Source organism: Thalassophryne amazonica, chromosome 10 (genome assembly GCF_902500255.1).
Source record: "Thalassophryne amazonica chromosome 10, fThaAma1.1, whole genome shotgun sequence".
NCBI classification, from domain to species: domain Eukaryota; kingdom Metazoa; phylum Chordata; class Actinopteri; order Batrachoidiformes; family Batrachoididae; genus Thalassophryne; species Thalassophryne amazonica.
This window is the reverse complement of record NC_047112.1, coordinates 86,012,446-86,034,830: the sequence shown is the minus strand read 5'-3', so window position 1 is coordinate 86,034,830 and position 22,385 is coordinate 86,012,446. Positions and strand designations below refer to the sequence as shown.

At 42.2% G+C, this 22,385-nt stretch overlaps 1 protein-coding gene and 1 long non-coding RNA gene across 2 annotated transcripts; one reads left to right on the top strand and one right to left on the bottom strand.

Moving 5' to 3' along the window:
* The first annotated feature begins 2,830 nt into the window (after positions 1-2,830).
* Positions 2,831-22,005, top strand: myoc (myocilin). Its single transcript, XM_034180413.1, has 6 exons — positions 2,831-2,862; positions 2,903-3,412; positions 14,733-14,798; positions 14,882-14,971; positions 20,900-21,111; positions 21,196-22,005. Exons 2-6 carry the CDS (start codon positions 2,941-2,943, stop codon positions 21,784-21,786), a joined length of 1,431 nt encoding a protein of 476 aa, XP_034036304.1. The 5' UTR covers positions 2,831-2,862; positions 2,903-2,940; the 3' UTR covers positions 21,787-22,005.
* On the bottom strand, positions 3,422-22,114 carry LOC117519116. Its single transcript, XR_004563180.1, has 4 exons — positions 22,103-22,114; positions 19,295-19,300; positions 5,252-5,255; positions 3,422-3,688 (listed from the first exon to the last, which is right to left on the bottom strand). It is a non-coding gene; the product is annotated as an uncharacterized LOC117519116 (long non-coding RNA).
* Positions 22,115-22,385: the final 271 nt, after the last annotated feature.

The window sequence follows — 22,385 nt, the reverse complement described above, 5'->3', positions numbered from 1 at the left end:
GATAGCCATCTGTGGAAGTCAACACAGTTGGTCAAAATTGGCCATTGGCCCCGAGTGTGACACGTGTTCCAAACTCTTCAGGCGCTGTCAAGATGGGACACCTATTCAACGGCGATCCTTCTGTAATCTGATGACCATCTGACCTCAATTTACATATTCTGATGGCATCAAAACAGGATCTGAAACAATCTGATCACGGTTGATTGAGCTCCGAGATCAGTCGGTCACAGCAAAGCCTGCCAACATGTTGTTTCACATTTGTCAACCTCCAATGGACCCCGGCCAGGGAGGGCGAAGGAAATGTTGTTATGTAAAAACATATATGTGGCACTGAGCGTGCATCAGAGGCTTGGTGCAGCGCTCCGCAACGAAGCTCAACGTGATGTCACAGCTGTAACGCACGTATTATTACACGTACACCTCCTAGGTTTGTAGCAAGTATGATGCGGAAATGTTTGCCCAGCACATGACGACATAAATAAACATGTAAATCACCTCTGGTACCTTGCGCTCCACAGCGCAGTGCAGACAGCTGGTCAAGTCCCTTTCACCCGTCTGCGCTTCCTGCTGGCAACGTTGATCAGATGACAAAAGCATAATCCACCTGTGGTATGAATAAATCCCACATGAAGTGCCGTCCCACAACAATAATCCAACTACAGTTATGTTAAGATGTGTTTCAAGTAAAATGACAACAAAAAAATAGTTTAACAAAGAGAAAAGAAAATGCCATGATGCTTGCACCACCATGCTTCACTGTCTTCACTGTGAAATGTGGCTTGAATTCAGAGTTTGGGGGTTGTCTCACAAACTGTCTGCGGCCCTTGGACCCCAAAAGAACAGTTTTACTCTCATCAGTCCACAAAATATTCCTCCATTTCTCTTTAGGCCAGTTGATGTGTTCTTAGGCAAATTGTAACCTCTTCTGCACATGTCTTTTATTTAACAGAGGGACTAATAAATTAGCTTCACACAGGCGTCTTCTAACTGTCACAGCACTTACAGGTAACTCCAGACTGTCTTTGATCATCCTGGAGCTGATCAATGGGTGAGCCTTTGCCATTCTGGTTATTCTTCTATCCACTTTGATGGTTGTTTTCTGTTTTCTTCCACGCGTCTCTAATTTTTTTGTCAATTTTAAAGCATTGGAGATCATTGTAGATGAACAGCCTATATTTTTTTGCACCTGCGTATAAGTTTTCCCCTCTCCAATCAACTTTTTAATCAAACTACGCTGTTCTTCTGAACAATGTCTTGAACGTTCCATTTTCCTCAGGCTTTCAAAGAGAAAAGCATGTTCAACAGGTGCTGGCTTCATCCTTAAATAGGGGACACCTGATTCACACCTGTTTGTTCCACTCACTGACCGAATGCCACACTACTATTATTGTGAACACCGCCTTTTCTACTTTTTTTTTTACTAATAGCCCAATTTCATAGCCTTAAGAGTGTGCATATCATGAATGCTTGGTCTTGTTGGATTTGTGAGAATCTACTGGTACCTTGTTTCCCATGTAACAATAAGAAATATACTCAAAACCTGGATTAACCTTTTTAGTCACATAGCACAACTATTATTCTGAACACTACTGTATATACTGATCCAACACCTAAAGGGATTTTTCACCAGACTGTACAACAGCAGGCGATCACTGACAGCTGTCAGCCTGTGCGCTCTGTGGATGGACAGCTCCAGTGCACGTGCGCCCCACATGTGCACACAGAGTGGCTGGTACAACGTTTATGAACACATATACACGCAGCTCAGTGAACATTTCGGCCACACACTACTCATGCACTACACTATACATTCGTTCTACACATGCAGACACACGCAGCTCGGTCAGCCATTGTGAACACACACTCATCACTCGGATCACTTGTTCTGCACACGTACATGCGCACACTCCGTCATGTGAGACACACACTGATGAGAGGTCAGTTTAGCACTGGGAATGTGAGGATGAGTGGAGATTTGATTGCGTGGGTGATTGATTGGGTGAGTGAGTGAGTGGGTGAGTGGGTGAGTGACAGCTCCAAAGTTGGTGCCATCTGACAGCAATCTGTGTCATCTGACTGTTGTCTGAAATATGTTTGGACTGCATCCTGCAGCTGTGCACGAGGCAGTCTGGATGTGTTTGGACCACGGCTGGCCACGCCTCTTTTTCTTTTGATTGCGTCAGATTATGGCAATATTTGCCGTGTCGGAATGGCTCCTCCACATTCTTGCTATGTGTGACGGGGGGTTTAGGATCAATGATGGGTCAAAAGTCATTTATCACAATCAAGATCACAGGTCATGATAAAAGGTCATCAATCAAAGCATGAGTGATCAGGATCATAGGTCACCCATCAGAAACACAGGTGAGTGATCTGGATCAAGGTTGGGATCAAAGATCAGATCAAAGGGCTGCAATCAGGACTTAAGAATGTTAGAGATCAAAGGAACGAACTTCTTGTCAAGAAGGAAGCTACAAAAGGAAAATGTTGACAGAGCTGTAAATGGACAAACACGATGGTTTGGCCTTGGTGGAGGCAAGTGTTCTCTGAGTGCTCTTCTAGTGATGGCTGGTGTTGAGCGCAGACGACGAGGCACAGCGGTGTTGGACCGCTCTGGCTTTAAGAGAAAGGAGGACGAGCCAATGAATATGATTAAACACAGACTTTGGGAAAATTCAGTGTTGTAATACTCTCCCCTGCCTCCCTCCCCATTTGCTGCTCTCCTCCCTGCTCCCCCCTCGCCCCCCCGCACTCCAGCTTATATAAATATCTGTGAGTGCTTGAGGAGAGCTCAGAGCACCAGACCTGTGTCCAGACTGAAGAAATAAAAAAGCTGAAGGCATCAGCACAGATCAGGATTCGGTGTTTGTTCAAGCAGGGACTCCACATCAAGAGAGGAAGGACAGGAATCATTTTAAAGCACACCTTTGCATCTCCAATATGTTTGTCCTTTTGTCATTGTGCTTGAGTGGCCTCCTGCTGCGTGGTGACGCACAGGACCGAGCCGCTCTGTGGAGAGGGAATGACCGAAGTGGACGATGCCAATACACCTTCACTGTGGCGAGCCCCAGTGAGGCCAGCTGCCCTCAAACCACAGGCCCAGAGGTGGAAGGTCTGAAGGCTAGACTCAGCATGCTGGAAGTGCTGGTGTCCCGCCTCACCGGGGGTCCTGGCACTGGTGCCACTGCTCAGCATGAGCTTCAGGAGGCGTTGAACCAAGCTATGGGAGAGAGAAACCTGCTGCGGGGAGAGAAAGAGCGTCTGGAGAAAGAGGTGGAGGGGCTTCAGCGCAGGATGGAGGACATGAGGAGGGAGATGGAGAGGCTGAGGAGCAGACCGTGTCCTCCACAGACCGCCATGGTGCCGCAGAGCCACCCACTGCAGGACAGGGGCCTGAGGAGACCCGCTGATGGTAGGACTCTCTGCACTCTGTTCAGACAAGCACAAGCAGAGCCGCGTGGAGTGTGTTTGTGTGTGTTTGCATTAGAGCCTGAACAATATGAATTTTTGGGGGGGCTGATAGGATACAGATTTTAGAGAGTAAAAAATTTTGACCGATATATAACTGTCGATACGTACGCAGAAACTGGTAATTATTCCTAACTTTTCTTTATCAAACCCTTATGACAAAGAAAAGTAATTGAGGCTTGGTGTTTGACAGTTTAAATGTGAACTTTATTATAAATAACTACAAATTCAGTTCGGAAGGTTCTGGGTTTAAATCCCACCCCTGCCACATTTCTCCATGTAATGTGGAGTTGCGTCAGGAAGGGCATCCGGCGTAAAACCTGTGCCAAATCAACATGCAGATCCACCTTGGATTTGCTGTGGCGACCCCGAGTGCAAACAAGGGAGCAGCCGAAGGGACTTACTATTATAAATAACTACAAATGTAACCAACAGCCAACCAATGTACGTCATGCTGGTTTCACTCAGATTGGCAGGCGCTGCGTGGCATCGCTCAGCATTTGCATAAAAAGACTTCTTGTTTATTTTGGCCCTGCCTACCTCGTGGCATAGTAACCACTTGTTGCTGTAAAATGTCCACTCTGACTGAAAATGAATAGCAACTGATCACTTTGTCTTTCTCTTGTAACTAATGTGACCAAGGGGTGATGGGGTCCCAGCCATGCTTGACAGCACTGTAAATAATGCTATCAAAACAGCCTCTGCTGGACAAACTACATGATGACACCATTTCCAAAATAATGCCAATACTGATATGTTGATGAAAGGCTTATATCGGCCAACCAATTTATCGGTCGGGCTCTACTCTGCATGTTGATGGCCAAATGAGTCTCATAAATATAGCTAGTCTCCGCTGGCAGTAAACAGCAGAGACGATCTCGTTCAGGATCATCTTGTTACTGTATCTGTCTCCAAAAGCGGACTAATCCGTGCACACTCATGGTGGAAGTGTTAGTCTCCGGAGACGCTTGTTTCAGGTTTCCCATGATCTCCACTTCCTGACAGCATTTAGAGATGGTGGCAGGCCAGAGTGCCTCTGTGCGGTATTTATGAACTGATCCAGCTTCCTTTACATCCGGTGTTTCCCTCTGCCCAGTGAGCAGGATGTGAATAACAGTCAGGTGGAGGTGGGGCGGGTTCCACACTCTGGGCGTGTTGTTTCCAGGTCTAATTTCACAAGTTTTTTTTATGTCACTAGGCATAGAGAGTGTGGCGGTGCAGGCTGATGGAAGTGGCAGCCAAAGTGGGCTCGGCGCCAAGAAAACTTGGGATTTATGTTGGCGCCAGTACGGTTAAGCTCTGGTATTCTGTGTGCAGTAGCCAAACATCTGTCTAATTGGCAGGCATGCCCCTTTATTCATCCATCACCCTCTGTTGTTCACACTCCCCTTATCTTTTTTCAGTCTGAAACATCCCTGTTTGCTCTCTGGGTTGCTTGCAGATGCAGTCTATCCCTCCATATGTGCATCCGGAAAATATTCACAGCACTTGACTTTTTCCACATTTTATGTTATGGCCTTATTCCAAATGGATGAAATTCCAATCAAAATTCAACATACAATACCCCATAATGACGATGTGAAAACGTTTTTTGAGATTTTTGTAAATGTATTAAAAAATTTTAAAGAAATCACATGTACATAAATATTCACAATCTTTGCCTTTAAAGCTCAAAATTGAGTTCACGTGCATCCTGTTTCCACTGATCATCCTTGAGATGTTACTAGAGCTTAATAGATAGGGAAAATTCAGTTGACTGGACATGAAATGGAAAGACACACACCTGTCTACATATAAGATCCCACAGTTGACAGTGCATGTCAGAGCACAAACTAAGCTAACCTAACTAAGCTAACCTACCATCCGTGGTTCTCAAGACCAGGCACCTAGGTGGCTCTACTCTACTCTCCTATTTTACTCTTCCTTTTTAGATATTTAGATATACCTTTGTATACTGGCATAGTTCCACCTTAGAATTGGAATATAATATAGAAGATATACCTTACTGAATTTTCATGAAGTCAAAGGAATTGTCTGTACAACTCCAAGACAGGCACAAATCTGGGGAAGGGTACAAAACATTTCTTCTGCTTTGAAGCTCCCAATGAGCACACTGGCCTCCATCATCTGAAAATGGAAGAAGTTCGGATCCATCAGGACTCTTCCTAGAGCTGGCCACCCGTCTGAACAGAGAGATCGGAGGAGCAGGGCCTTAGTCAGATAGGTGACTGAGAACCTCTGTCACAGCTCCCGTATTCCTCTGTGGAGAGAGGAGAACCTTCCAGTAGGACACCCGTCTCTTCAGCATTCCACCAATCAGGTCTGTGTGGTAGAGTGGCCAGATAGAAGTCACTCCTTAGTAAAAGGCACATGGCAGCCCACCTGGAGTTTGCCAAAAAGCACCTGAAGGACTCTCAGACCATGAGAAACAAAATTCTCTGGTGAGACAAAGATTGAACTCTTTGACATGAATCAAAGTGTCATGTTTGGAGGAAACCAGGTATCATCCCTACAGTGAAGCATGGTGGTGGCAGCATCATGCTGTGGGGATGTTTTTCAACGGCAGGAACTGGGAGACTAGTCAGGATCGAGGGAAAAATGAATGCAGCAATGTACAGAGACTTCCTGGATGAAAACGTGCTCCAGAGCACTCTTGACCTCAGACTGGGGTGATGGTTCATCTTTCAGCAGGACAATAACCCTAAGCACACAGCCAAGTTACCAAAGGAGTGGCTTCAGAACAACTCTGTGAATGTCCTTGAGAGGCCCAGCCAGAGCCCAGACCTGAATCTGATTGAACATCTCTGGAGAGATCTAAAAATGGCTGAGCACCGACGCTCCCCATCCAACCTGATGGAGCTTGAGAGGTGCTGCAAAGAGGAATGGGCAAAACTGCCCAAAGATAGGTGCACCAAGCTTGTAGCATCATATTCAGGAAGACGTTGAGGCTGTAATTGCTGCCAAAGGTGCATCGACAAAGTATTGAGCAAAGGGTGTGAATACATGTGATTTCTTAGGTTTTTTATTTTTAATAAATTTGCAAAAATGGGCAGCACGGTGGTTTAGTGATTAGCACTGTTGCGTCACAGCAAGAAGGTCATGGGATTAATTTCCACCTGTGGCCTTTCTGTGTGGAGTTTGCATGTTCTCCAAGTGTTTGCATGGTTTCCTCCCACATCCAAAGACATGCAGGTCCAGTGGATTGGAAACTTCAAATTTATTGTCTGTCCACAGTGTACCTCATCGCCTCATACCGTATGACTGCAAGGATAGGCTCCGGCCCCCTGTGACCCTTAACTGGAGTAAGCAGTTGAAGCTGAGTGAGTGAGTGAGTGAGTGAGTGAAATTTGGGAAAAAAAAAAATCAGAAAAACTTTTTTAATGTCATTATAGGGTACTGTGGGTAGAATTTTCAGGGGAAAAATGAATTTATTCAATTATGGGATAAGGCTGTAAACATAACAAAATGTAAAAAAAGTGACGTGCTAGGAATACTTTCGGGATGCACTGCACACCTCCCTGTCCACAGGCAGTGATGCCGGTAACGCACGTTACTCTAATCTGACCACTTTTTTTTAGTAACAAGTAATCTAACGCGTTAATCTTTCCAAATCAGTAATCAGATTAAAGTTACTTCTCCATGTCACTGTGCGCTACTACAACCCCTGGCAAAAATTATGGAATCACCGGCCTCGGAGGATGTTCATTCAGTTGTTTAATTTTGTAGAAAAAAAGCAGATCACAGACATGACACAAAACTAAAGTCATTTCAAATGGCAACTTTCTGGCTTTAAGAAACACTATAAGAAATCAGGAAAAAAAATTGTGGCAGTCAGTAAGGGTTACTTTTTTAGACCAAGCAGAGGGGAAAAAATATGGAATCACTCAATTCTGAGGAAAAAATTATGGAATCATGAAAAACAAAAGAACGCTCCAACACATCACTAGTATTTTGTTGCACCACCTCTGGCTTTTATAACAGCTTGCAGTCTCTGAGGCATGGACTTAATGAGTGACAAACAGTACTCTTTATCAATCTGGCTCCAACTCTGATTGCTGTTGCCAGATCAGCTTTGCAGGTTGGAGCCTTGTCATGGACCATTTTCTTCAACTTCCACCAAAGATTTTCAATTGGATTAAGATCCAGACTGTTTGCAGGCCATGACATTGACCCTATGTGTCTTTTTGCAAGGAATGTTTTCACAGTTTTTGCTCTATGGCAAGATGCATTATCATCTTGAAAAATGATTTCATCATCCCCAAACATCCTTTCAATTGATGGGATAAGAAAAGTGTCCAAAATATCAATGTAAACTTGTGCATTTATTGATGATGTAATGACAGCCATCTCCCCAGTGCCTTTACCTGACATGCAGCCCCATATCATCAATGACTGTGGAAATTTACATGTTCTCTTCAGGCAGTCATCTTTATAAATCTCATTGGAACGGCACCAAACAAAAGTTCCAGCATCATCACCTTGCCCAATGCAGATTCGAGATTCATCACTGAATATGACTTTCATCCAGTCATCCACAGTCCACGATTGCTTTTCCTTAGCCCATTGTAACCTTGTTTTTTTCTTGTTTAGGTGTTAATGATGGCTTTCGTTTAGCTTTTCTGTATGTAAACACCATTTCCTTTAGGTGGTTTCTTACAGTTCAGTCACAGACGTTGACTCCAGTTTCCTACCATTCGTTCCTCATTTGTTTTGTTGTGCATTTTTGATTTTTGAGACATATTGCTTTAAGTTTTCTGTCTTGACGCTTTGATGTCTTCCTTGGTCTACCAGTATGTTTGCCTTTAACAACCTTCCCATGTTGTTTGTATTTGGTCTAGAGTTTAGACACAGCTGACTGTGAACAACCAACATCTTTTGCAACATTGCGTGATGATTTACCCTCTTTTAAGAGTTTGATAATCCTCTCCTTTGTTTCAATTGACATCTCTCGTGTTGGAGCCATGATTCATGTCAGTCCACTTGGTGCAACAGCTCTCCAAGGTGTGATCACTCCTTTTAGATGCAGACTAACGAGCAGATGTGATTTGATGCAGGTGTTAGTTTTGGGGATGAAAATTTCCAGGGTGATTCCATAATTTATTCCTCAGAATTGAGTGATTCCATATTTTTTCCCTCTGCTTGGTCTAAAAAAGTAACTGTTACTGACTGCCACAATTTTTTTTTCCTGATTTCTTATAGTGTTTCTTAAAGCCAGAAAGTTGCCATTTGAAATGACTTTAGTTTTGTGTCATGTCTGTGATCTGCTTTTTTTCTACAAAATTAAACAACTGAATGAACATCCTCCGAGGCCGCTGATTCCATAATTTTTGCCAGGGGTTGTATTATTTTTGCATTGTGGGTCGACAGCAGCATTAAACTTGGTCCGTGGGCAGGAGGTCGGGGTTCGACTGAACTGCCCACTTTAAGCGAGCTGTGAACTTTTCATCCGCGGTTTTCTGCAACAGCTACGACTCGTCCTCACCTCTTACAACACACCTGCACTGAGCTTTACAAAGGCATTTTTTATGCTTTTTTTTCTCTGAGCCGCTCTGTATCTGCTGCTATAAACAGCTGATCCTCCGCGACGCGTCAACAACTAACACTATTTTCCACTCAAATGTACCTAAACTCTCTTTCTGAGGACCACATGATGTGAAAACGCAATAAAACTTTCTTACCTGTAAATCTGGTCCTGTTTTCTGCATAAATAAATGTTATCCATTCTTTGTGCTCAAACACCAAAGCAGGGGCGAATCCAGATGGAATGGGGGCGTGGGGCAGGGATGTGCCCCCCACACAACACCCCTAGATTAAAGGTCCAGTTTTGAAGCCTTTTTTTACTACAACTACTAATACTACTTAAAATAATAATAATAATAATTTCGACAAGTAAAATGTTTAGAGAGAATTTAAATGTTAGAAAAATGTTAGAATGAATTTAATAGTTACATTTATAAACAATGTAGGTTAGAAATTGCACGTTTTACTGTTACAGTGCTGTCAGCAGTTAAATATGAGGTCAAGAAAGACGTCTTTATTTTACTTTTTATAAAACAAGTATTTATTTTCATTGAAGCCAAGAAAGGGTGACTATAAAGTGAGTTTTGGCAAAACAAGTATCATTATCATGTTGAGGTGGGTTGTTGTCGGCAGCTGGGGAAAGTAACTAAAAAAGTAACTAGTAATCTAACTTAGTTACTTTTCCAATTGAGTAATCAGTAAAGTAACTAAGTTACTTTTTCAAGTAGTAATCAGTAATCAGTAATTGGATTACTTTTTTAAAAGTAACTGTGGCAACACTGTCCACAGGACACCAGTAGAGACTACATGATGTTTAGATGTTCCCCTTCTGGTTACTAATTTATATCCTCATGCTCTGTGGCCAAAAACACAAAGGTCATAGATCACGGTCTGTGGAAAATGCACAGAAATAAGAGGACAGGAGACAAAACCGTTTTGGCAAATGTGAACATGGAAACATAGTGAACATGTACGTATGTTTGTCTTCAAAGAGCTTTAGTAACAATCTCACATGTGAGCTCAACCTCAAGAAGACCAGAAGAAATGGTCCAAGGACACCTTCAAAACTGGTGTGAAAGACTTTGGCATTGATGACAATTTTGGGGGGACTCTTGTGCAGAACCAATCAGCACGGCGTGATGCAGTCACAAAGGGAGCAGCAACATTTGAAGCTCTACAGATCAAAGACACCAAGGCAAAGGGAAGGTCTGTGGTAGAAGCAGCCCTTCAGCAACTTCTGCTTCTTTGTCTTGTCCCCATTGTGCCAGAACCTAGATCGCCTGATCAGTCATCTCAGCACACACTGTCCCACTGATGTTTCTCAACGCTGAAAGTATGAAGATGGTCGTCTTCCTACAGGAAGAACAAACAACAGCATGTTTGTTTGTTCGATAGCAAGATACCTTCAAAACACCAAAACTGATTTTGGCCAAACTTGGCAGGTACTTTGGGGTCTACGGATGGGAAGATGTGATTTTTTTTTTTTACGTAGGACCCTTCAAAGATCAAGGTCGGAGGCAAGGTTAAATTCAGAGGCCCGTGCTCATACAGGAATTAAGAAACTCTCTAATTTTATAGAAACAAGTTCAGATATTTTATGGTTACTTTATTGTTGCCAACTTGAGTGTTTAAAATCCTCTTAATGACTGGCGCACTGAAATATGGGTGTGGCCTCACTGTTTTCTCTGAGCACTTTTTAATCTTGTAAAGTTTGTCAGGAAAAACACCCATGTAACTGCTGTGTGTTTCACTTTTTTTGAGGCGTGCAGGAAGCTGATTTGAACAACTCTGACCCTCCTCTGAGGAGATGGAATCCAGTCTGGTCTGTTTCTGAGGTTCTGCTCAGCGGCATCCTAAACAGGAAGGAATGCCTCATCTCCATCGTTAACCGTGCCCAGCAGTACTTTCTCTATCTTAATGACCTCAGACTTGTTTCTCAGGATGTTTCTGTAAAGATCTCCACATGTCAGTGAGCCTCATCATCTGCTTCATTACCCACACTAGGCTGCTCTTTGTTAACATCAGGAATCAACATCAGCTTCCAGATGCTGGCATTTAACCTTCATTAGGGATTATCTGCCTGGAATCTGTGGACAATACACGTGGGAAAGCAAAGTCACCGCAAAAGTCCATTGGCTTCTGACATATATTACCCCATAATATCATAACTCAGTATGGCACATGGTGCAAACTATTCTGTTTATTAATACTATTAGCTCAAACAATAATTTGCATCTCTTTTTACCAAAATTGAGGGAACTTTAACTTTTGACCTCTGTACAAAGTGAAACTGATCTTTGTCACCATTTTTGCCGTTTTTACCCCATAACTCCTGAACATTCAGTCATAGATAGTCCAAACTATACCTTTTTCAAATCTTTATGATCAGACAAATAATGTGGTGTAGTTTTCAAAAATGATTAGAGCCTTTTTAAAGTTTGACCCCCTGTAGCTCATTAGAGGTCAGCTCCAGGATGGCTCCATATCTGAAAATAAGCATTAGTTAATTTAGAATGTGTGTGCCAACGTCTATGCTTTTGTCACAAAATACACAGTTGTTATGGAAATTTTAGCTAAGCTGCACCACTAAGTGGTTCATGTGCTTGTTTCCAAAGCAGAAGGTTCCCATTTGAAGACCGCCCATGCCCATTCTCCATGTAATGTGGAGTTACATACAGAAGGGCATCCGGTGTAAAACTTGTGCCAAATCAACGTGCAGATTCATATCAGATCTGCTGTGGTGACTGCGAAAAGTTGGAAGAATTCATTACGTCGGCCAAGGATGAAATAAAATCATTGGTGTTTATTTATCTATTTGTCCGTCTGTCTGTTAGCAGGATTACATCAAAACTAAGGCACGGATTTTGACAAAAATTTCACCACAGATAGATATTAGGCCGTGGAAGACTCCATTCAATTTTGGAGGTGATCTCAATCCGGATCTGTAAATCTGCATTGTTTTGGCGGTTTTCCAGATCCAGATTCTGGATCAAGTTTTACTTTATGTAGGCTTTGAAAGATTACTGTTAGCAGGATTACGTCAAAACTACTGCACGATTTTGATGAAATTTTCCACATAGATACATATTAGGCCATGGAAGACTCCATTCAATTTTGGAGGTGATCTGAATCCGGATCCGTAAATCTGCATTGTTTTGCCCTCATAGTTCTCAACTCTCTTGAAATTTTGTTCATATGTATAAGCCTGGATTCCACTCCCGCTGCTGTACGTGAATGAATGTGGACACGCCCTCCAGCATTCATTTGCATATCAAAATCTTATCAGAGGAGCAGAGAAAAAGAAAAATGTTTTATTTGGTGTCTCACTCCATCTCTACAGACAACCATGATGCATGGTTGGAACTATTTACAGCACCACAATGAAAACAAACAAACAAACATCACTCCCACATTTCAAAGTGTCATTCTTACACATACTTTTACACAGTCAACTTCACTCACAATAAACAATCTGGACACATTTCCATAAACTGAGGTATTTTCTTATATACTGTCACAAAGCTGGAATTTTAACCTTGGCCTCTGAAGATGATCATTGATCGATCTCAAGCGGCGACTTCCAGTACTGAAAAATGAGGCTAACATTTAAGTGCCAAAAGCTGCACTTCCTTGAATGCCTACTTGAGCCTAGCTCCAAAAGTGCATCAATCTTCAGAGAATTCCTTGTTAAAATGTCCCATTTAACAGCAGAAATAAACATGTTTACAATCTGGCAGAAGAACGGTCTTGTGTCAATAACTAGTTTCGCTATTCATGACAGCTACACAAGGGGTAAATTTTTTTGATTTAGCTCATTAGGTTAGGCCATTTTAAGCCACAAAGTTGTTCATGTTTCGGGGTGTGGTCCATCTGACTTACAGCTAGATGCTAAAAGATAATATGATAACACGGATTGCTGTGGGCAGCATGGTGGTTTAGTGGTTAGCACAGTTGCCTCAAAGCAAGAAAATCCCCAGTTCACTCACTGCCTTCTCCTTTCTGTGTGGAGTTTGCACGTCCTCCCTGTGTTTGCGTAGTTTCCTCCGGGTGCTCCGGCTTCCTCCCAACTCCAAAGACATGCAGGTTCTGTGAATTGGTGGCTCTAAATTGGGGTTGGCAGCAAAGGCCGAGATGGTGCAGGTTTTCCTTGCAAAAATCACCTCAGCAGGTGATTTTACTGAGGTGCTCCTCATCTCAACGTAAAGTCCTGATCATCTGTGATATCACCTGCTGAGGTGATGAATAATAACTAAAACCTGCATCAGCTTGACCTTTCATGGCACACGAGTCTAACCTGACCGTAGGTGTGAGTGAACGGTGTTTGTCTGTGGCCCTGTAACAGACTGGTGACCTGTCCAGTGTACCCTGCCTGCATCCCACACAATGACTTGTGAGATAGGCTCCAGCCCCCTCCGTGAGCCTTAATTGGAATAAGGGTGTTTCGAAAATGAATGATTCAATGACTTGCTGAAATAATTAAATAAAATCTGTGCTCCAGTATTCACGATGAAGGAAAATGTAGTACACTTTTTAAATCTGTATGTTAGCACAAGTTAGCATGTATCAGCCCTATGAAACCCACTATAGGAACAGATCCAACAAGTGGCTCGATGACCCCCCTCCTGACAGTGGACTGGATGACTGCATGGACTCTCGTCAACTGTTGTGTTCTGTATTGTAAACATTTCTGGAAGAATGGCAGACGGTCACCCGTTTGAGTCTGGTCTGCTTGAGGTTTCTTCCTCAAATCATCACAGGGAGTTTTTCCTTACCACTGTTGCCTGTGTGTTTGCTCTAGTCTAGATGCTGGTAAGGTTAGATCTTACTTTTGTGAAGCACCTTGAGGCAGCTTTGTTGCGATTTGGTGCTATATGTTGTTGTTGTCCATTCAGCTGCTCCCGTTTTTGTTCAGGGTTGCCACAGCGGATACAGCCAGATCCGCATTGGCATTTGGCACAAATTTTACGCTGGACACCTGTCCTGAAGCAGCTTCAGTGTAACCTGAAGAAACACACACAGCTGCTGGTGTTCCAAAGAGGTCTCTCATCTAAGTACTAACCAGGCCCCACACAGATTGTGGATTTTGTGCACGTTTGAATTTAATATTGAAAAGCCCATTTGCTATACATTTTGCATTTTATCTCAGTCAAAAGTGCCTCAGTCACTCTCATTTTTCTGTTATGGATTTATCTACACCACCAAATTTGGATGAGGTTCCAATTTTATGCCTGTTTGTCTATCTTCCAGCTATCAGTCAGAAACCAAGTACCAAAAAGAATCCAGAAAGTGAAAAAGCTGGGGGAAAAAACCCCTGACAACACCACAAAAAAAGAACTTTGATTCAAGTGCATTAAATAAATACATACTCCTGAGATTTGATCACATCTAATTTAGCTTATGAAAAGCCACTTCTAACAGGATTTTGAACTTGCAAATTTTTTCCAAGGTAAAATTTTATGGAATTGGAAAATAGTGCTGGCGGAGGATTGCGTCTATGTGTACGGTGCTCTAGTTGACAGTGATTTGACTTTTGAAAAAGTTGACAATCCTGGGTGGGAAGGGGTGTTGAGTGTGGTCCAACTGTGCCAACCCACCGACTGTCCGACTCCAGAGCAGATGGAAATCCACTCAGGGGTGTTTGTTTCCTGCTGTCATATTTCCTAGTAATGATAGCGGTGCTGAAACATCCAAACCACTGTACGCATGAAACACGCTGCAGAAACTAACAAACTGTCTATGTTTAGGCTCCAGCAGCGTGCCTCACCTGATCAACAGACCTAACCAGCAGGGAGATACCAGCAGTTTGAGAGGTGGGCTCAGATGTGCTGCAGCACCATCTTTGCTTTATTCTGACATATTTAGCTCAATCCATCTCTTCCTTTGTTACCGCCAGACTCGGCGTGGCAGTATGGAACACAGGGCTTCCAGGAGGTGAAGGCAGAGGTGACAGAGGTTCCCGCGCCTGTTGGCTCCGAAAACACAGGTATTAGTTTTATTTATAACACCCCTGTCTCACCTTGACGATTTAGACTGCGTATGCCGACAGTATTAAAAACGCTGGCATATGCTGGTGTATGTCTAATAAGTTTTGTACAAGTTAAGAGGATGTTGAAGCACACTGATATACATCATAATACAGCGAGTACGTCAAAATATTTTGGGCATGCAAAATATTTTCAACACATGCCAGCATATGACTCATACGTCCCGCATACACAGACCATAAGTTGTAGGTAAGTTACAGTAGTGTTCGGAATAATAGTAGTGCTATGTGACTAAAAAGATTAATCCAGGTTTTGGGTATATTTCTTATTGTTACATGGGAAACAAGGTACCAGTAGATTCAGTAGATTCTCACAAATCCAACAAGACCAAGCATTCATGATATGCACACTCTTAAGGCTATGAAATTGGGCTATTAGTAAAAAAAGTAGAAAAGGGGGTGTTCACAATAATAGTAGTGTGGCATTTAGTCAGTGAGTTCGTCAATTTTGTGGAACAAACAGGTGTGAATCAGGTGTCTCCTATTTAAGGATGAAGCCAGCACCTATTGAACATGCGTTTCTCTTTGAAAGCCTGAGGAAAATGGGACGTTCAAGACATTGTTCAGAAGAACAGCGTAGTTTGATTAAAAAGTTGATTGAAAAAATGATAGGCTGTTCATTTACAATGATCTCCAATGCTTTAAAATGGACAAAAAAAAAAAAAAAAAAAAAACAGACACATGGAAGAAAACGGTAAACCACCATCAAAATGGATAGAAGAATAACCAGAATGGCAAAGGCTCACCCACTGATCAGCTCCAGGATGATCAAAGACAGTCTAGAGTTAGAAGACGCCTGTGTGAAGCTAATTTATGTGCAAGAATCCCCCGCAAAGTCCCTCTGTTAAATAAAAGAAGAGGTTATAATTTGCCAAAGAACACATCAACTGGCCAAAAGACAAATGGAGGAATATTTTGTGGACTGATGAGAGTAAAACTGTTCTTTTTGGGTCCAAGTGCCGCAGACAGTTTGTGAGACGACCCCCAAACTCTGAATTCAAGCCACAGTTCACAGTGAAGACACTGAAGCATGGTGGTGCAAGCATCATGATATGGGCATGTTTCTCCTACTATGGTGTTGGGCCTATATATCGCATACCAGGTATCATGGATCAGTTTGGATATGTCAAAATACTTGAAGAGGTCATGTTGCCTTATGCTGAAGAGGACATGCCTTCGAAATGGGTGTTTCAACAAGACGATGACCCCAAGCACACTAGTAACCGAGCAAAATCTTGGTTCCAAACCAACAAAATTAATGTTTTGGAGTGGCCTGCCCAATCCCCAGACCTAAATCCAATTGAGAACTTGTGGGGTGACATCAAAAAAGCTGTTTCTGAAACAAAACCAAGAAATGTGAATGAATTGTGGAATGTTGTTAAAGAATCTTGGAGTGGAATAACAGCTGAAAGGTGCCACAAGTTGGTTGACTCCATGCCTCGCAGATGTGAAGAAATCATGAAAAACTGTGGTTATACAACTAAATACTAGTTTAGTGATTCACAGGATTGCTAAAAAAGCAGTTTGAACATAACAGTTTTGAGTTTGTAGCATCAACAGCAAATGCTACTATTACTGTGAACACCCCCTTTTCTACTTTTTTTTTTTTACTAATAGCCCAATTTCATAGCCTTAAGAGTGTGCATATCATGAATGCTTGGTCTTGTTGGATTTGTGAGAATCTACTGAATCTACTGGTACCTTGTTTCCCATGTAACAATAAGAAATATACTCAAAACCTGGATTAATCTCTTTAGTCACATAGCACTACTATTATTCTGAACACTACTGTATGCGATTGCTGACACATGTTTCTTGTAAGTTAATCATAAGTTGAAATATGTCTATTGATGGTCTCCATTGTTTGGCTGAACAACTGAAAACTGCAGTCCTCATGGAAATAGTTCAGACTGTTACATCCATTGTAACAGTCCGAACAAAGCATACCCGTTTTGGGTATGCTTTGTTTTAATTAAACAGTCGGATTCCCCTGGTCCGCAACAGTTCTAAGTCAGCTGCTAGGCGCCAGCCGAGGCAGTTGACTTAGGACTGTGGTAAATCACTCACACACAAAGTAAATATAAATTCATATTACCTGTTTGTTTCAGTCAGATTCATCATCACACCCTGATGAAAACATATCCACATAAAGCATCCTGATTTTAGAAAATGATGTCTGAAAATACTTTAATTCCTTGTCGTGGCTGAATAAACGTAGTGTTTTAAAGAAGTCCCTCTGTTTGTCTGCTCCTGCGGTTCCCAGCCTGAACCAAAGAATGCTGGTGCTTTGTGCCACAACAAAAAAATTAACTTATTTTAAAAGTTGAAATAATCACAGTGCCTCATTCATTCGCGTCATCGTTTAACAGACATCGGTCAATTCTTCAGTGTTTTACACATGATGAAAATAAATCCTATGATCCACCAAGACAAAAATAAAATTTAAAAAAATATTACTGTTTTGCCTGCGTTTGGAGGGGAGAGGCTGTGCCACAGCATATGCATGCTTGATGACATGCTCATCAATATTTCCATGTTCTGCCGTGGTGGAAACGCAAACCAAGCCAGACTTAACCATTCCGATCCGTACAGCTTAGTGGAAACGGGGCTGTTAGCATACGGTGACTACATCATCATGGTGTGACAGCTGCATGACGTATTCAGTGCATTTTTCATGCATTGGCATACGCTGGATAAAGCGTCAAGGTGTGACATGGCACTAAGATGCAATCCTGGCAACTCCGACGTCATCTCACTCGCTCCCTCTCTGTCCATCTGCTCCGGCAAATATGACATGTTGCATCTTCAAGACAAATACTGCTATTAATACTGCAGTATTTGGGGTGAGAATACCACAGTCTTGCTAGTTTGTACAACCCCTGGCAATAATTATGGAATCACCGGCCTCGGAGGATGTTCATTCAGTTGTTTAATTTTGTAGAAAAAAAGCAGATCACAGACATGACACAAAACTAAAGTCATTTCAAATGGCAACTTTCTGGCTTTAAGAAACACTATAAGAAAACAGGAAAAAAAATTGTGGCAGTCAGTAACGGTTACTTTTTTAGACCAAGCAGAGGGAAAAAAAATATGGAATCACTCAATTCTGAGGAATAAATTATGGAATCACCCTATAACTTTTCATCCCCAAAACTAACACCTGCATCAAATCAGATCTGCTTGTTAGTCTGCATCTAAAAAGGAGTGATCACACCTTGGAGATCTGTTGCACCAAGTGGACTGACATGAATCATGGCTCCAACATGAGAGATGTCAATTGAAACAAAGGAGAGGATTATCAAATTCTTAGAGAGTAAATCATCACGCAATGTTGCAAAAGATGTTGGTTGTTCACAGTCAGCTGTGTCTAAACTCTGGACCAAATACAAACAACATGGGAAGGCTGTTAAAGGCAAACATACTGGTAGACCAAGGAAGACATTAAAGCGTCAAGACAGAAAACTTAAAGCAATATGTCTCAAAAATTGAAAATGCACAACAAAACAAATGAGGAACGAATAGGAGGAAACTGGAGTCAACATCGGTGACAGAACTGTAAGAAACTGCCTAAAGGAAATGGGATTCACATACAGAAAAGCTAAACGAAAGCCATCATTAACACCTAAACAGAAAAAAAACAAGGTTACAATGGGCTAAGGAAAAGCAATCGTGGACTGTGGATGACTGGATGAAAGTCATATTCAGTGATGAACCTCGAATTTGCGTTGGGCAAGGTGATGATGCTGGAACTTTTGTTTGGTGCCGTTCCAGTGAGATTTATAAAGATGACTGCCTGAAGAGAACATGTAAATTTCCACAGTCATTGATGATATGGGGCTGCATGTCAGGTAAAGGCACTGGGGAGGTGGCTGTCATTACATCATCAATAAATGCACAAGTTTACGTTGATATTTTGGACACTTTTCTTATCCCATCAATTGAAAGGATGTTTGGGGATGATGAAATCATTTTTCAAGATGATAATGCATCTTACCATAGAGCAAAAACTGTGAAAACATTCCTTGCAAAAAGACACATAGGGTCAATGTCATGGCCTGCAAATAGTCCGGATCTTAATCCAATTGAAAATCTTTGGTGGAAGTTGAAGAAAATGGTCCATGACAAGGCTCCAACCTGCAAAGCTGATCTGGCAACAGCAATCAGAGAAAGTTGGAGCCAGCTTGATGAAGAGTACTGTTTGTCACTCATTAAGTCCATGCCTCAGAGACTGCAAGCCGTTATAAAACCCAGAGGTGGTGCAACAAAATACTAGTGATGTGTTGGAGCGTTCTTTTGTTTTTCATGATTCCATAATTTTTTCCTCTGCTTGGTCTAAAAAAAGTAACCGTTACTGACTGCCACAATCTTTTTTTTCTTGATTTCTTATGTTTCTTAAAGCCAGAAAGTTGCCATTTGAAATGACTTTAGTTTTGTGTCATGTCTGTGATCTATTTTTTTTTTCTACAAAATTAAACAACTGAATGAACATCCTCCGAGGCCGGTGATTCCATAATTATTGCCAGGGGTTGTATGTATGAGAGCAGGCCTGAGTTTCGAGTTGACATCACTCCTAAAAAGAATGTAACGCAAACTGCTGGAATCATGTTTGATTGGCTTTCAAGGCACATTATAACTCCTAAGGGGCTTTTATCTGTTTAACTGAGCTGGTCATGTGGGGTAATTTAATAGCTGATGAGGCCAGGCAGAGAAACAACATAGCAATGAGTGTTATTTATAAAACATACTTGGTGCTCGGTCCTGGACCTGAGTGCATGGATGTATTTTAGGCAGCGGTAAATATACAGCCTGCCATCTGAGTTTCCCAGCAAGAGATCCTTATTCAGGATGAGATGACTTGTGGTGACTCGGATAAAGTAAAATTTAACTGATGTCCAGCGACTTTTCCAGACTTGCTGTCTACCTCCACGATGAGAAATGACCTCCCACTTCTCTCAGGTTACACCACAGCCCGTCCACCTACTAAACCTACAGTCAGGCCATCAGCAATTGGACAAACTGATATTTTATTCTACCGCAGTATATTGGAGTTAAAAATAGATTATGAATTTCAATTATGAGGATTGTTGGACCCCACTGTTTTTTTTGAGGGAACAGAGTAATTGGACAGTCAGCTGTATTTAGGCTGTGTATCAGCAAGAAACCAGATAAAAGCCAATGTGAAGCTCAACCGTTATCCAGTGATTTAAGCCATCGTTAGGTTGGATAGCCTAAATACACCCATGACAGAGCACAAAATCAAACTCCATAAAGTCCTGTACTCAGCCAAGTTAGTTTCAGACAAGCCAATGATGTGCTACAGCTAAAATTAGTTACTTAAACTGTAACCAAATGAAACAGCAGTTAACGTTAAATGAAAGACTGAGCCATAATATGCATCTTTCAGACATTCTAACAATATCTGTTGATATAAGCTATAGTTTAATCTATTGCCCACTAATGCTGCAGTTAAGCTAGGCTATGCTGGGCTCGTTGCCTGGTTAAGCTGAAGGTAGCTAACCCTTTCCAACATCATTTCTTTTTACGCTAGCCTGTGCATCAAACATTAAGTCTTAAGCCCAACATTTACAAGGTACAGGAGGTAACTGGAAACGGGGAGACAACACATTTTACTTTAGTCATCTGTTGCTGGTAAATTCCTTGCTGCCATATAAAGATGTACACGACGTTCAGAGAAGACGGGAAGTGAACTCAATCACAAAGTTATTGCAAGCAGAATTATTTTAATCTTTATTGAATTAAATTTACTATAGCTTGCAGTCAGTTTTTTTAATGGTTGACCTTCCGGTGTGCTCTTGTTGATATTAGTGTCCTTACTGCTGGTTAGTCCCCCTCTGTCTCCATTTTCAGGCTGCGGAGAGCTGGTTTCAGTGGGTGAGCCAATGACTCACAGGAAGGCTGACAACATAGCGGGTAAATACGGCGTGTGGATGCAGGATCCAGAGGCTGTGTCCCCTTACGGGCCCAGCATGGTGTGGCGCATTGACACTGTGGGCTCTGACGTCAGGCAGCTCTTTGGATATGATGATATGGAACAACTCTCCAGAGGATTTCCTTCTAAGGTAGGTCTCGCATGGCCCGTGTTTACTGTCACGTATCTCTGGCTCTTCCTTGTTTCCAGACTAACTGTGCTGTCCCAATGGAAGGTCATGCTTTTGCCAGAGTTGGTGGAGAGCACCGGAGCAACTGTGTACCGAGGCTCCCTGTACTACCAGAGGCGTCGAAGCCGCACCGTCATTCGCTACGACCTGGCATCTGAAAGCATCGCAGCCCGTCGAGACCTCCCCCACGCTGGCTTCCATGGTCAGTATCCCTACTCATGGGGAGGCTACACAGACATCGACTTAGCAGTGGATGAGCAAGGGCTGTGGGCAGTCTACTCCACCAACAAGGCCAAAGGAGCAATCGTGATCTCAAAGCTGGACCCACACAGTCTGGAAGTGAAGAAGAACTGGGAGACCAACATCAGGAAAAATGCTGTGGCCAACTCCTTCATCATATGTGGTAAACTGTACACGGTGGCGAGCTACACAGCACCCAACACCACCATCAACTACATGTATGACACCGAAACAAGCCAAGGGAAGGCCCTGTCTATCCCCTTCAGGAACAAGTACCGCTACAACAGCATGATTGACTACAACCCGGCACAAAGGAAGCTGTTTGCCTGGGACAACTTTCACATAGTGTCCTATGACCTCAGGCTGCAGCAGACCACCACAGCAGCTCTGAAGTAACATTTCCTCATCTGCTCCTCTTTGGAAAAGTCAAAAAGCTTGTACGGCAGCAGTAGTTAAGTGTGAGATATCGGCTTAACTACTAAACTGAAGAGGTGAAGATGTTTGAGGAACAGTTTCACCCTTCAGGTCTCCCCGCCACATCTTCAGCAGGAGCCCGTTTTGTGCAGAAACCACAGCGAATTTGAATGTGTGACATTTAATAAAGCATGAACAAGTTCAGGTGTGTGTGTGTATATATATATATATATATATATATATATATATATATATATACACATACACACACACCTGCTCTTGAGTGTAAGAATTACACTATGTAACAAATTTTTATTTTGTTCCTGGGTACACAGTGTGTTTCCTAACCTGTTATGCCTTAAATAAATAGAAAATAGCCGTTATTCCACAGAAACTTTGCTTCTGTGATCAGGACAATATTTTGAAATTTGTTTTCAAGAATACAACCCCTGGCAAAAATTATGGAATCACCGGCCTCGGAGGATGTTCATTCAGTTGTTTAACTTTGTAGAAAAAAAGCAGATCACAGACATGACACAAAACTAAAGTCATTTCAAATGGCAACTTTCTGGCTTTAAAAA

What these genes read in the sequence shown, in the direction of transcription:
- myoc (XM_034180413.1), top strand. Translation starts at nt 2,941, where the DNA reads ATGTTTGTCCTTTTGTCATTGTGCTTGAGTGGCCTCCTGCTGCGTGGT. An exon ending in CCTGAGGAGACCCGCTGATG is followed by an intron (nt 3,413 to 14,732) that starts GTAGGACTCTCT and finishes GTCTATGTTTAG; the next exon opens with GCTCCAGCAGCGTGCCTCAC. An exon ending in CCAGAGGATTTCCTTCTAAG is followed by an intron (nt 21,112 to 21,195) that starts GTAGGTCTCGCA and finishes TCCCAATGGAAG; the next exon opens with GTCATGCTTTTGCCAGAGTT.